General features: G+C 38.2%; 1 protein-coding gene across 2 annotated transcripts in view; it reads left to right on the top strand.

Moving 5' to 3' along the window:
- The window catches only part of PCDH15 (protocadherin related 15), a 1,495,046-nt gene that overhangs the window by 1,190,162 nt on the left and 292,164 nt on the right, over positions 1-12,720 (top strand). For both annotated transcript variants that reach the window (XM_020978669.2, XM_078150714.1), the window contains one exon: positions 11,319-11,447. In XM_020978669.2, coding sequence (XP_020834328.1) covers positions 11,319-11,447 — 129 coding nt within the window. The remainder of the gene's footprint in view (positions 1-11,318; positions 11,448-12,720) is intronic.

The following is a 12,720-nucleotide window of genomic DNA, read 5'->3' as shown; positions in this document are numbered from 1 at the left end:
CTTAACTTGGTTTTTGAAAAGTTGGACAGGACTGAAAAACAATAAAAATTGACTCCCAGAGTTTGATCTTGAGAATCAAATGAAATAAGATATAGAAAGCAATTAACACAACACCTGGTAGTTAGAAATGATCTCTTAATTCGCCAACATGATAGCCTCTTCTTGGTCCTTAACCATTTTGACCTCTCTACAGCATTTGGCACATGAATCACCATTTCTTCCTGAATGCTTTCTTCCTTGGCTTTTTATAACATGTCATTCTTATCTACCATCTTTCCTTCCAATTCTTCTATCTCAGTCCTCTTTGCTTAACTTTTGTTCACATCATAGGCTCCCTACAAAGCTCTGGCCTGAACTCCCTTCTCTTTCTTTATGTTCTTTTCATTGGTGATTTCACCAGGTCTCATGGGTTAAGTTAACTTTTCTGTGCCAATGATGGACAACTATATACATCTCGACTCATACTGGCTTCTAACAACTGGTTGGGACAGTTTAAAGACCCTTTTATTGCCTCCTTACTGTGGTAATTGTTTTGTATTAGTTAAATTTCCTTGAGTAAAGATGACGGAGAATAGTGTTTGATAGAGATTTTATGTTCTCCATTGCAGATCAACTATCTTACTTTCTTTTCTTTAAACTGCACTTTCTGTTTCCAGACACCGTGCATTTGTACAACTGTTCTCATGCCAGGGATGCACTTGCTGCTTACCTGCACCTCTCTGAATCCCTTGGTTTCTTCAAAGCTCAGCTCTTACACCAGTCCATTCCCAATCACCTTGTTGATCATACTGCAGGCTTATGTAAGTAGAACTGGATGAGACCTCAAGGCCATCTAGTCCATCTACCCATTTTACAGATGAGTAAACTGAGGCTGACACAAAGGAAGTGATTTGCTAAGTAAAATTACAGGCAGAATTTGAACTGCTCCAGAGCCAGGGTTCTTTCAGATATGTCCACTGACTCCTAGATCATCCCTTCCTATAATCTGTTTGTATGCTTATCCTAACTCTTCCTCCTACTAGTAAAATGTAAACTTCTTAAAAACAAGGATCACTTTTCTTTCCTTTGTCTCCCCAGAAACTAGAATAGGTCTTTACACCTCAAAGATGCTTAGTAAACAACTGTGGGACCAAATGTGGTTGGTTTAAATTATGTTAAATAAGATTAAAGTAGACTGGGTTAGATTGAGTTGGACTGGATTTTATTAATTTTCCACTTTTCAGACTTCATCTTTTTTTAAATATGTGTGGCTTGAGCTGCCACTATTGATAAATTTGAACAAGAATTTTAAAAAATGTTATGTTGTCATAGTAGTAGCTATGAAATGTTGACATATCTTTTAGAGTATAGAAAAATACCTACCATTTTTTACCTACTGTACTACTTTAAATACTATTAAATTTGCATATTCTTAATTTTAGTAAGGAACCAATAGGTCATAAAAACGGCTACTTAAGTCCTTTCGCACATTTTTTTCAACTTTCAATCGTACTGTGAATACCCAAAGGAGATTATTGTGTTAAGAACTGCATCCAGTATCCACATCTAGTATTAGTGAATGAATCACAGTGGACAATAGATGGAAAACAATGCGATGTAGCTCTCATCACCAAACTTAAGAAATGCCACCTCTCAGATAGGATTTCAGTATAACACTAAATTTCCCAGATGTAGAAGAAACTATGTCTTCAGCGAACCAGAAACATGTAAAAAATAGATGTAACAATAACAAAATACAGACCAGCTGGAATTTGAGAGAGTGAGGCAGCCCTCATGGAGTAATAACTGCCTGTATGAGGTGATTGGAAGAGTAGAAACTGCTCCCTGACTGGAATCTCTCTGTTTGTGGCCCCAAATTTCATCACTGGAGACTCACTACATTGGGTTTAGACATTTTGATCTTTCCATATACCCTGTGAGACATTATCAGTCAGTGTGGAATATCCATTCTAGCTAACCGACAAAATTCCTTGCTAGCATGGTGTTCTCATGCCAATTATCATTCATAAGCAAGATACAAACAGGCCATCAACATGATAAAATTCTATTTTTGATCAAAATCTCTGGAAATCCTAGCAACATCAACTTTCAATGCTCAAAACATAAAAGATCCTAAAGCATTTGGAAGGAAAAATATCCAAATATTGGGACAGAAACCCTTTAGCTGTCAGAGGGATACAATGAATAGAAAGATTGACATATTTGTATCCAAAGGACCTGGGTTCAAATCTCAGCTCTGACACATACTATACATTCCACTTCCTGGACCTCAATCTCCCTTATGTAAAAGGGAAGGGTTGACTTAGTTTATCCCTATGATCCTTTGTAGCTTTAAATCTATGATTCTTATATGTCATACTCTAATTTTTAGCTATTTCTTAAATATGTGTAATTTCGTTGGTAGTTAGATCTGCCAGTAAGGATTTCATTCTACTAATGCACAGAATACTGGCTCTGAAACTTGGAGTCTTAGAGAGGTCACTGGGACATAAAGGGCTAAGTGATTGATGCAATGTCACACAGCTAACATGTGTCAGAGAGGGTTTAAGCCCATATCTTCCTGACTTCAAGTCCATTCTATCTCCATTAAAGCAACTGGGCCCTCTATAATAGGGAATGTATAGTATTACATACAATTTATAGATGAGGAAACTGGGACTGTGGGAGTTGATTTGACTTTGGTTAGAGTTATATACCTAACAGGTGTCAGAGGCAGGGTTTCAAGTCACTTCTTCCTCAAATGAAGTCCAGCATCTGTTCCCTATTTATTTCCAACTGCACCTGAAACAGCAAGTAGGAATGCTTTGAGAATATTGTTTCTCTGTTATATTTTCAGGGGTAGCAATGACATATTTTCACTTCAATAGCCAGACATTAATTATGGTATCTTTCATTTTGTAGATTTGGAGACTTAAGCAATATAGGTAAGGGATTGATGGCAGATAGTCCTAGAGGGAATATTCATCATTTTTTCCAACATTGCTTACTCTGTAAAATGATTTCTCAGTATATCAACATGGTGATGTTAGTCCCATTGTGAATAATTTGGGGGAGAGGAAAACACTTAGGACTATCTCATGGCAGTAAGATGCAAAGAAGAGGGGTAGAAAAAGCAACAAACAGGACACGGTATTGGTCATCTTGTAAAAACACTGTGTAAAGTTATGTGGTGGCGAAGGATTAGTCAAATACAGCAATATAAGCTCATTTGTAATTGAGTAGAATTTAATCCTGTCATTAGAAAAATGTTTAACACAGAAAATCTGGCAAGTCTTATTTATGAATCTATTCCAATTACTTGTTGTCCCCAACTATCCACACCACTCTTTCATTCTCATCATTAGCTTCTGGGCAGTGAAATAATAATGATGGCTTACAAGAAGGAACGAGTCTTTATTAACCATTTACTATGTGCCAGGCACTCTGCTAAGCACTTCACAAATATTATCTCATTTGCACATAGTTGTGGAAGACAGGTACTAGCCTGAGAGCATGGAAAATGTTTCTGAACCTGACTGTGTCTGGGGGTCTCCGCATTAAGCATTCTTCTCAGAGAATGAAGATGTTTATCTATATCAAAGGTTCTTTACTTTTTGTTGTGTGCCAACCCCATGGTCAGCCATCTGGTGAAGGCAGTGGACCTTTTAGCAGTATAATGTTTTTTAAAGGTGAAAAATAAAACAGGATTAGAGAGGAGAGCAGTCATATAAAAATATAATAATTAACATATTTTTAGAAGTAAGTTCATGGATCTTATGTTTGGAAATCCTGATTGGCTAAGTCCCTTTGCATCATCCTTTTTTGCAAGTTAAAGTTAATTTCTTGCTCTGCCAATGCAGGTCCAATGACAAGTTTGCTTTTTCAGCAACTCCCAAAGTATGTTTATCTGCTAGAGTAGGCCTGCACAACCTGTGGCCTGTGGCCACTTGCAGCATGCCAAAGGATTTCGGACAGCCCAAGAAAAATGTAGAGGACAACATTCTTTGTATGTAGAGGAAATCCTTTGGTATGCTGCAAGCAGCCAGGGGACCATAAGTGGCCCTAGAGCAGTACGTTGTGCAGGCCTGTGCTAGGGTGACAGGACTCTCTGAAAGTTACTCACCAAAATGCAAAGAGGTGAAGTCCCAAATTCAATTGCCTTCCAGAGGGAGTTGATGAGTCAAGATATTGCTTTATTTTCCAATAGTTGTCTGTGGGCACAGGTCCTTAGCATCTGTGAAATAAAATAAAGGAGATTCCCATATCCCAGATCCGTATTGTATATTGAGGGCACATGTAAGATTCAAGGACCCTATTCTCAAAACTTCAGGAAGCTTAGAAACAGGATATGACTTAGTTTCGTTTAGGGGATTTTGTGAAAATAAGACTTTGAGGTGGGGACAACGAGCCAGCAGTTAAATTGGCTACCTTTGACTTAGGCATCCAGGATTGGACCTGGTCTGTGTGAGCCCAGGGTTGTTAGGAGACCTAAGATCTCTGATTACATTTGCATATCACTGTTTTTGTTGCCATCTTTACCACCACCATCATCATCAGATGTCAGAATATTATTCCATGATCTCCAGGGCAATATGTATGATGATATAACTAAGGCTTTATTCAATGTCTTAGAAATAAGGTCCAGAGACATCATCAGTATAAATTGTCCAGGAATAGCTGTTGACATAGTTCTGGAAATGTTTGGCTCCTGTGATCACAAGGACTCATTCTTCAAATTATTTACAGTTCAAATAAAGACCTAAGAATGTTCTTCAGAAGTCAGTTATTGAGGCCTCAGTGACTTCTGGTATGCCATAGCCAACTAGATATATTCAAAAGATGAAGGTGCTACATTAGCAATAAAAAATAGTGGCTTATATTCATGATAAAGTAGCACAGAATCTCAGAGGCTTTGACTACTATTCTGAGATTGGAAACTGAGTTCCAGAACTAAGGATATTATGGTGTGATGTATAAAGAGATGAGCAACTATGGCAAAATAAGTTTTTCCAGTCTATTAAATGATACGTTGGAGGTGGAGATCTAATTGATGAATTAATAAGAGGAGCTGTATTTCATTAATTAATAATGAAATAACAGTACAGACCCATGGATAACTTTAGAAATATAGATGATGAGAATGAACATGATAACGAATCTAGAAATAAGTTGAGGAGTAAGCACCCTGCAAAGGTCACATGTGACGTTACTAGACCCCAAGCCTACCTTCTCTCTCTCTCCCCCCTTTCTCTCTCTTTCTCTCTCTCTCTCTCCTTCTGTCTCCTTCTCTCTTTCTCTCCTTCTCTCTCTCTCTCCTCTCTCCTTCTCCCCCCCCTCTCTCCTTGTCTCTCCTCTCTCTCTCTCTCTCTCTCTCTCTCTCTCTCTCTCTCTCTCTCTCTCTCTCTCTCTCTCCTCTCTCTCCTCTGTCTCCTCTCTCTCTCTCTCTTCTCTCTCTCTCTCTCTCTCTCTCTCTCTCTCTCTCTCTCTCTCTCTCTTACACACACACACACACACACACACATACACAGCATACTTTATATCTAAATAAGACCTAAAGAATAATCTGCAAGATGTATATATTTGCTTGAGTGTGTGTATGTGTGTGTGTACATACAAAAAAAGACATGATATTCATGTGTTTCAATTTTGTTCCTGTTGTATAATTGCTTTGAAGATGTTTCAACTGCTGCATTTATACTGTCTTCAACTTTCATGTGTCATTGTAATTCCTGGTGGTCTCTGTTGATTCACCAGAATTTAAATGGCCTTAACAAAGATCTGTTCTCAATAACTCGGACACAGACATTTAATAGGGTACAAGAAACAGTACCGAAGTGCCCTGTTATCATTCCCTGATGCTGCCAGCCAATGTGTGTGTACATGTGAGTGTGTGTGTGTGTGTGTGTGTGTGTTCGATGCTACATTTGTATAAGTCTCAAATTTAAGGTAGTTCTGCTACATGTTGATGGTCAAAGAAGCCATTCTGGTAGCTGGTACTGGACAGGTAGGTGGTGCAGTGGATGCAGTGAGAGGCCTAGAGTCAGGAAAACCTGAATTTAAATCTGGCTTTAGACATTTATTAGCCATGTGACCCTAGGCAAGTCACTTATCCCTGTTTGCCTCAGTTTCCTCATCTGTCAAATGAGCTGGAGAAAGAAGTGGCAAACCACTCCAGTATCTTTGCCAAGAAAACTCCAAATGGGGTCACAAAGTTGGAAACAACTGAACAACAACAACAAGAACAATGTGAGATTGCCAGGAAGTTCTCAGTTGAGGAAAACTAACAAGACCCACGTTTGCCTTGGATTGGATGTGAGAGTGTGTGTGAAGAGCTGGTGACAATTTCTGTAAAGATTAGAATTTAATGAATCTACAGTTATTCCAATAAGATCTGCGTTAACTTACGTTGGTTTACAGTTTGGATATTGGCCTTGGAGGTCCATGATACCCTGAGGAGGCCAGCAGGCGTGCATGCGATGTGCTATGTCTCCTGGGAATCCTGCATTCTATGTTCCTTGCTAGTAGCTGATTCATGGACACATGCCTTCACTCCCCATTTCCAGCCAGAATGCATTCTTGAGAGCCTTTCATGTCTGTTATCTTACGAGTTTCCTTTATTAATGAGTTCTTGAATATAAAAGAGAAAATTACTGGGAAAAAGAACAAGATATGTATCTTCTAGTCTGTGCAATTCATAATCTGATAACTTACCAGCATGACTAAAAAGGCATGGAATTCATGCGTTTTGATTTTGTTTCCATTACCCCTAATTGCTTTGAAAATGTTGCAGCTGCTACGTTTGTCCTGCCTTCATCTTTTATGTGTTTCTATAATTCCTGGTGGTCTCCATTAATTCACTAGCTTTGAAATATATGTAAAAGATATCTGTTCTGCACAACTCAGCCACCAACTTTTTCTGGGGCACCAGAAACAATACCAAAGTGCCCTGTTAGTATCCCTCTGCTGCTGCCAACCAGATGTACAGAGGCAGAAGAACAGGTCATTCTGTTCTATCTTGGCAGCAAGTGAACCCCAATGGTTATCGTAGTCTGGGTTGGATTCTCTGTACCTAACTGAGGTTAAACTTCAGATTCAGGCATGCCACTATGATAGTTCTTTGAAGCCCTTTGGAAGGATATTTTAAATACCCAATAGGTCTTCCACTTCTAATAATAATAGAATGATATTATTCATAGAAATCTCCTCCAGAAGCAATAACAAAAAATAATAAAGGGGCCTGGTCTCATAGCTTCTCTTTCACCATGAAGAAAAAAAAAAACATATCTTTATACAAAGAAAGAAGGAAAAAAATGCCCCCTCTTTCTTTGGGAAGAAGGTAATATAAAATATTTTACCTTTCATTTTAATTTTGTTGTTCAGTTGTTTCAGTTGTGTTTAACGCTCCATGATGCCATTTGGTGTTTTGTTGGCAGAGATACTGGAGTGGCTTGTCATTCACTTCTCCAGCTCATTTTACAGATGAGAAAACTGAGGGAAACAGGTGTAAATAACCTGACCAGGGTCACATAGCTAGCAAGTGTCTGACACTGGATTTGAAGTCACGAAGATGAATCTTCCTGATTCTAGGCCCAGAGCTCTATCTAGTGTGCCACCTAGCTGCCTGTGTTATTTTCATACCTTAGTCACATCCAGATTCAGCCACCTTATTAAAACTACTCTTGTAAAAAAAAAATAAATGCCTAAACAAAGCCAACAGACAGAGCTGTCAGATCAGATCTGCCGCATTTTATGCCAAGAAGTTTGACCCTTTTATTGAGAAAACAGAAAACTGCTTCATCATTTGGGTTTTTAGGCAGGGCTGGTGATGACAGTGGAGGAGAGTTCAGCTGCCTTCTAGAGTTATTTAAAAGCATTTGCCTCATGGTACTTGTCTTTGTTGTTCTCCTGATTCTGCTTGTATTGGTCTACACAGGTTCATCCAAGTATTCTTTACTCTGCATTCCTCCCAATTCACTGTTTTTATGGCAATGCTATTTCATTTAATTTCTAGATCACAATTTGTCCAGTTATTTTCTAATCATTGGCCATCCACATCAAGTCTAGCTCCCTGGTACTACATAAAATACTGCAGTGAGTAGTCTGGTAAACATAACTATTTTTGGTCATTAACCTCCTTGGCCAGTATTAGAATCTTGGCTATAAAAGGTATAAACTATTTAGACATTGGGGGAATGATATATTTGCATTTGCTTTGGAGTTCATAAGTTTTCCAGTGCCCTATAGAAGCTAGAGGCAACTTTTTCACTTAGTTATTCTACAATTTACAAAGAGTAAGTGAACCTTTCTGAAAGGTGTGCTTAGAGGTACAGAATTTAAATTAATAAAATTCTAAAATAAATATTTCCCAGTAGATAAATGAATGAAAGTATTATATGAGAAAAAAAAACTTTAAACATTATTCTCCTTTATATAAGTGTTTAAAAGTCACAAAGTAACCCTATCAATTCAGCAATTAATGGGATATATAAAAAAAAATAATTTTGACCTTTGAGTCCACAAATATGTTATTTGGTTAAAATAGTATAGATAGCAAAATTAGTCTTAATGAAGTCATGGGTAAGGGGAGCTTTAAATTATGAAGAGTATAGCATTAATATAATTACCTTCCTGTCACCCTCCTCTACCACCTCATGGAAGAAGGGGGGAGGAAATGAAAAAAGAAAAAACTGAATGAAGGAAGAAAAGAAGGGGAAAAGAAATGGAAGGAAAAAAGAAAGGAGAGTAAATGAAAAAGGGAAAACAAAGGAAGGGAGGAGAGAAGAAATGAATGAGAAAAGGAAGGGGAAGGTGAGAGGGGGAAGAGGAGGAGAGGAGAAAGGAAGGAAACAGAATGGGAAGAAAGATAAAAATAAATTAATCATTGCTAGGAAATTATGATGAGCCTACTGGTCCATTGTCTATTGTAGTGTCAAAACATTCCAGACTTTCTAAGGTTAATTCGTATTCCAAACTCTAAGTATCTCAAGTAGAAAATTTGGATCATCACAGGAGAAGAGGAACAGTAATATGGTTCAAAAACTAACTGATTGATAAATCTTATAAGGAAAGATCTTCCATGTCCTGTATGACTTTAAACATTGGGCTATAAGCCAGAGTGTGGTTATTTATATTAACCTGAGAATTTAGCCAGTTCTCAGGAGATGAGCTCTGGGAACCTGACCAGTTCGCCAGAACATATCAAGTTAATTAATATTCTCAGATGTTTTGCCTGCTCCAGGAACTTGGCCACTTCATGGACCAAGTTAAAACATCTACCAGAATCATGGACACCTTTGGTACAGGGCCTTCTTTGTTGGAGGCCCTATTTAAATCCTAATTGGGAAAGCCATCTTTTGATTCTCACCCATGGACAGGATGCTCTGCCTGGAACTTTCCCAATTGGGACCCTGAAAGCTGTACCCCGGCAGTTCCCAGCTTGGCCTTCAGGTATTGGTGCTTACCCAAATTGGTGATGTTTTCTTATATTATTGCTATCCTTTGTACTCTTAGCCTGACTATACTCATATTGCTAATTGTATGTTGCTGTAAATCTACCTTTTCTGTACATATATTATAATCTTAATTAAAGCTACCTTCACTTCTGTCTCTAGGAGTGTGTCTTATTGCAGAAGCGAATCTAAACCACATTTTTCTTCCTTAATCACATGCTAACAAAGCTAAATAGGGTATGATCCATTCTGGCAGTTCACTGGTTTCGGCAGATGGGCTAGGGAGGGGGAAAAAAAGAAGAGCAATTACTATAGTGATGGACTTAGCTTTTAGTTCTGGAAGGGTTTCCACCTCTTCCCCTCTCAAGATCAATACAGAGTCAGTTCTAGATGGGGTCTCCAGCAGCAGAGAGAGGGTATTCCATTATGTTGTTTTGTTCATGGATGTGAGCATTATCTAGGAACACAGAAATGCAACTTGGGCAGGGGAAAGGAACCCACTCTCCAAGCATAGCTTAGTTTCATTGGCTTTAGTGGCAACATCATCTCCTATCCCAGAAATAAAATGATCCAGGTTGAAGATAATATCTCTAGTTACAGCTCAGGGAAGCATGGCTTTAGGAGAACTTGGCGTTATCATCGGTACCATAAGGGCTCCAGTTTCTTAGTTTCAAGGCAGAGTTAGCAATGGGGCATGAGCAGCATGTTATCTAAGTATTGGTGTAACCTTGGCAATGGCTCTTTGATGTTATCAAGTTTTTATTTTATAGCTTGTAACTGAAGAAAAAGAAAGGAGGAGTCTTTAAAAAAAGACAAGAGGGGAGAGAGAGAGAGAGAGAGAGAGAGAGAGAGAGAGAGAGAGAGAGAGAGAGAGAGAGAGAGAGAGAGAGAGAATTATTTGCTAAACTAAAAATGTGAAGACTTGTCCTGTGGTCTCCATAAAGGTGAAAGCAGTTTCTGAAAATATGTCACTGGGAGGTGTTTGACATTTCTAAATGCCTTTTACATTCTAATATCACCATTTGCACTTTTCATCATTTTCTTAAAGAAAAAAAAAGTGGTTGCAAATTACAAATCTTTGTTTTTCCAAACATAAATAACAGGGAGAATAGATGGAAATGTGCTATTTTCACTAGGAAGATGGCTCCACGGGGACAAAGGCCAAAATCAATGTAATGAATTAATCCACAGAGAAATGAGGATAGAAAGCTGGAAGAGAATTTTGAGATCAGAAAGCATCTTCTAGTTCATCCATCAGGAGGCAGTGTGATGCAATGAAAAGGAGGAACTCAAAAGTAGAGTTCACTTTATTACCTTATAACCTTGAACAAGTTATTTTATCTCTCTGGGCCTCAGTTTACTTATCTGTAAAATGAGGTGGTTGTTCTACAAGACCTGTATGGGCTCTTCCTGTTCAAAATGTTGGATCTTATGAATATTCTCCAAATTATAGAGGAAGAAATAAGCAGAAGTGGCTTGCTCAGAGTAGTGAAGGGGCAGAATTCACAATGGATCCTGGGGCTTCTGATTTCAAATCTACTTATTTGTCCAAAAGATGCGTTTCGTATTGGGAAAAGTGCTGAAAATGGACCAGAAGGTAACAGGATTTGAATCTTGACTGTGATACCTAATATTTATGTTAACTTGAGAAATCACTTCAGTTCAGTGAAACACAGTTTCCTGAACTATAAAATCAAACTAATAAGATCGTAATGGCCTACCTTATGGAATTATTGGCAACAATATAATAATATAATTTATGTAAGGTATTCTCTGCATGCCAGCTATCATCATCACTGCCACTATGTGGTGCCTTGTCTCTGTAGTGTCGTTTCTGCCTTGATTTCATAATGAAAGACATTCAGCTCATAAGTACCCATTTTCTTTCAGACTTCAACAGCCACTGTGAACATTGTGGTGACAGATGTAAATGACAATGCTCCAACTTTTGATCCATATTTGCCAAGAAACTTATCTGTGGTTGAAGAAGAAGCCAATGCTTTTGTTGGACAAGTTAGGGTAAGTGATGAACACTCAAATATTCTGGCCAGTGGTGGAACTCACACCAAGTCCCATCACAGCAATCGATTGCTGGATACAATATCTAAGACCATCTGGGCATAAGCGAGGCAACTCAGAAAGTTCATTCACTTACAAACAACTGACTCCTACCATCACAATTGTGTATCTGTAAAAGATTCATTATCTCATTGGAGTGGGTACTGACTTCCCTGATGCACAATGAAATTCACATCTTAGCCTTGGTAATTCCATGTCTTTTCTCACATAAATGCTCCAAAGGGGTCCTACTCAGTGCCTTAGAAACTTTTGCCAAAATGTTTTTAGAACAAATGGGGACCATGGCAGCCTTGTGCCAATCAAAATATATTTTAATTAATCAATGCCCTAGTTTTGATAAATGATATTCTATGAATGTTTTACTCTCAAAGAGTGGATTATTCACCAAGAAAATGTAGCTAATATCTATTGTTTCCATCTCTGGAGTTTCACATGGTAAATGTATACTTAATGTCTCTGACTTCATTACAAATCTTTTCATTTTTGCAAATGATATACTCTGATATTTGGATTCCTTCTTTCGGTGAGGTGAACAATACTTCCATTGGTGAAAGTCGCACCCCATATTCTTCCTATCCTGTGCAATGTTTGTTCGTGCCTATCCATATTATGGGATGCTAGAGGTTTTCCTCTTGTCCCTTTAATATTCCATGGATTTCATTATAGGTCTCCAATAGTCAATCAGTCTCTCTCTCTCTCTCTTTCTCTCTCTCTCTCTCTCTCTCTCTCTCTCTCTCTCTCTCTCTCTCTCTCTCATACACACACACACACACACACACACACACACACACACACACACACACACATCCACACACACAATTTGCCTCCTTTCCTGATCATGAGTATTATCATGGTTCAGAAGACAATCAGAGAATTTGGATTTGAAAGGGACTTCAGATGTAACCTAGCCCAATCCTACCCCACCCTCCATTTTAACAGATGACTTAATGTCATCTGTTAAAGTTAAAGTAACTCTAAAGGCACAAAGTGAGCAAATGGCAAATTGGAGTTCATACTTTTGTCCTCTGAGTTGAAATCCAGTGTTCTTTCACCTAACCTATGCTATCCTAGATAACCAGCTTTTGCTATAGTTGTTATATATGAGTTACCTTTACTAAGATACTTCATATAGCCCACTAGATCTTTTTCATACTATTGGGATCTCATGTGAATGTGATTTATTTGAGATTGTGATTTCCCATGATCCAAAAGG

Source organism: Phascolarctos cinereus, unplaced genomic scaffold (genome assembly GCF_003287225.1).
Source record: "Phascolarctos cinereus isolate Bilbo 61053 unplaced genomic scaffold, phaCin_HiC Scaffold_3;HRSCAF=262, whole genome shotgun sequence".
In the NCBI taxonomy this organism is placed as follows: domain Eukaryota; kingdom Metazoa; phylum Chordata; class Mammalia; order Diprotodontia; family Phascolarctidae; genus Phascolarctos; species Phascolarctos cinereus.
Note: the sequence above shows the minus strand (reverse complement) of the source record. Positions and strands in the feature narration are given on the sequence as shown.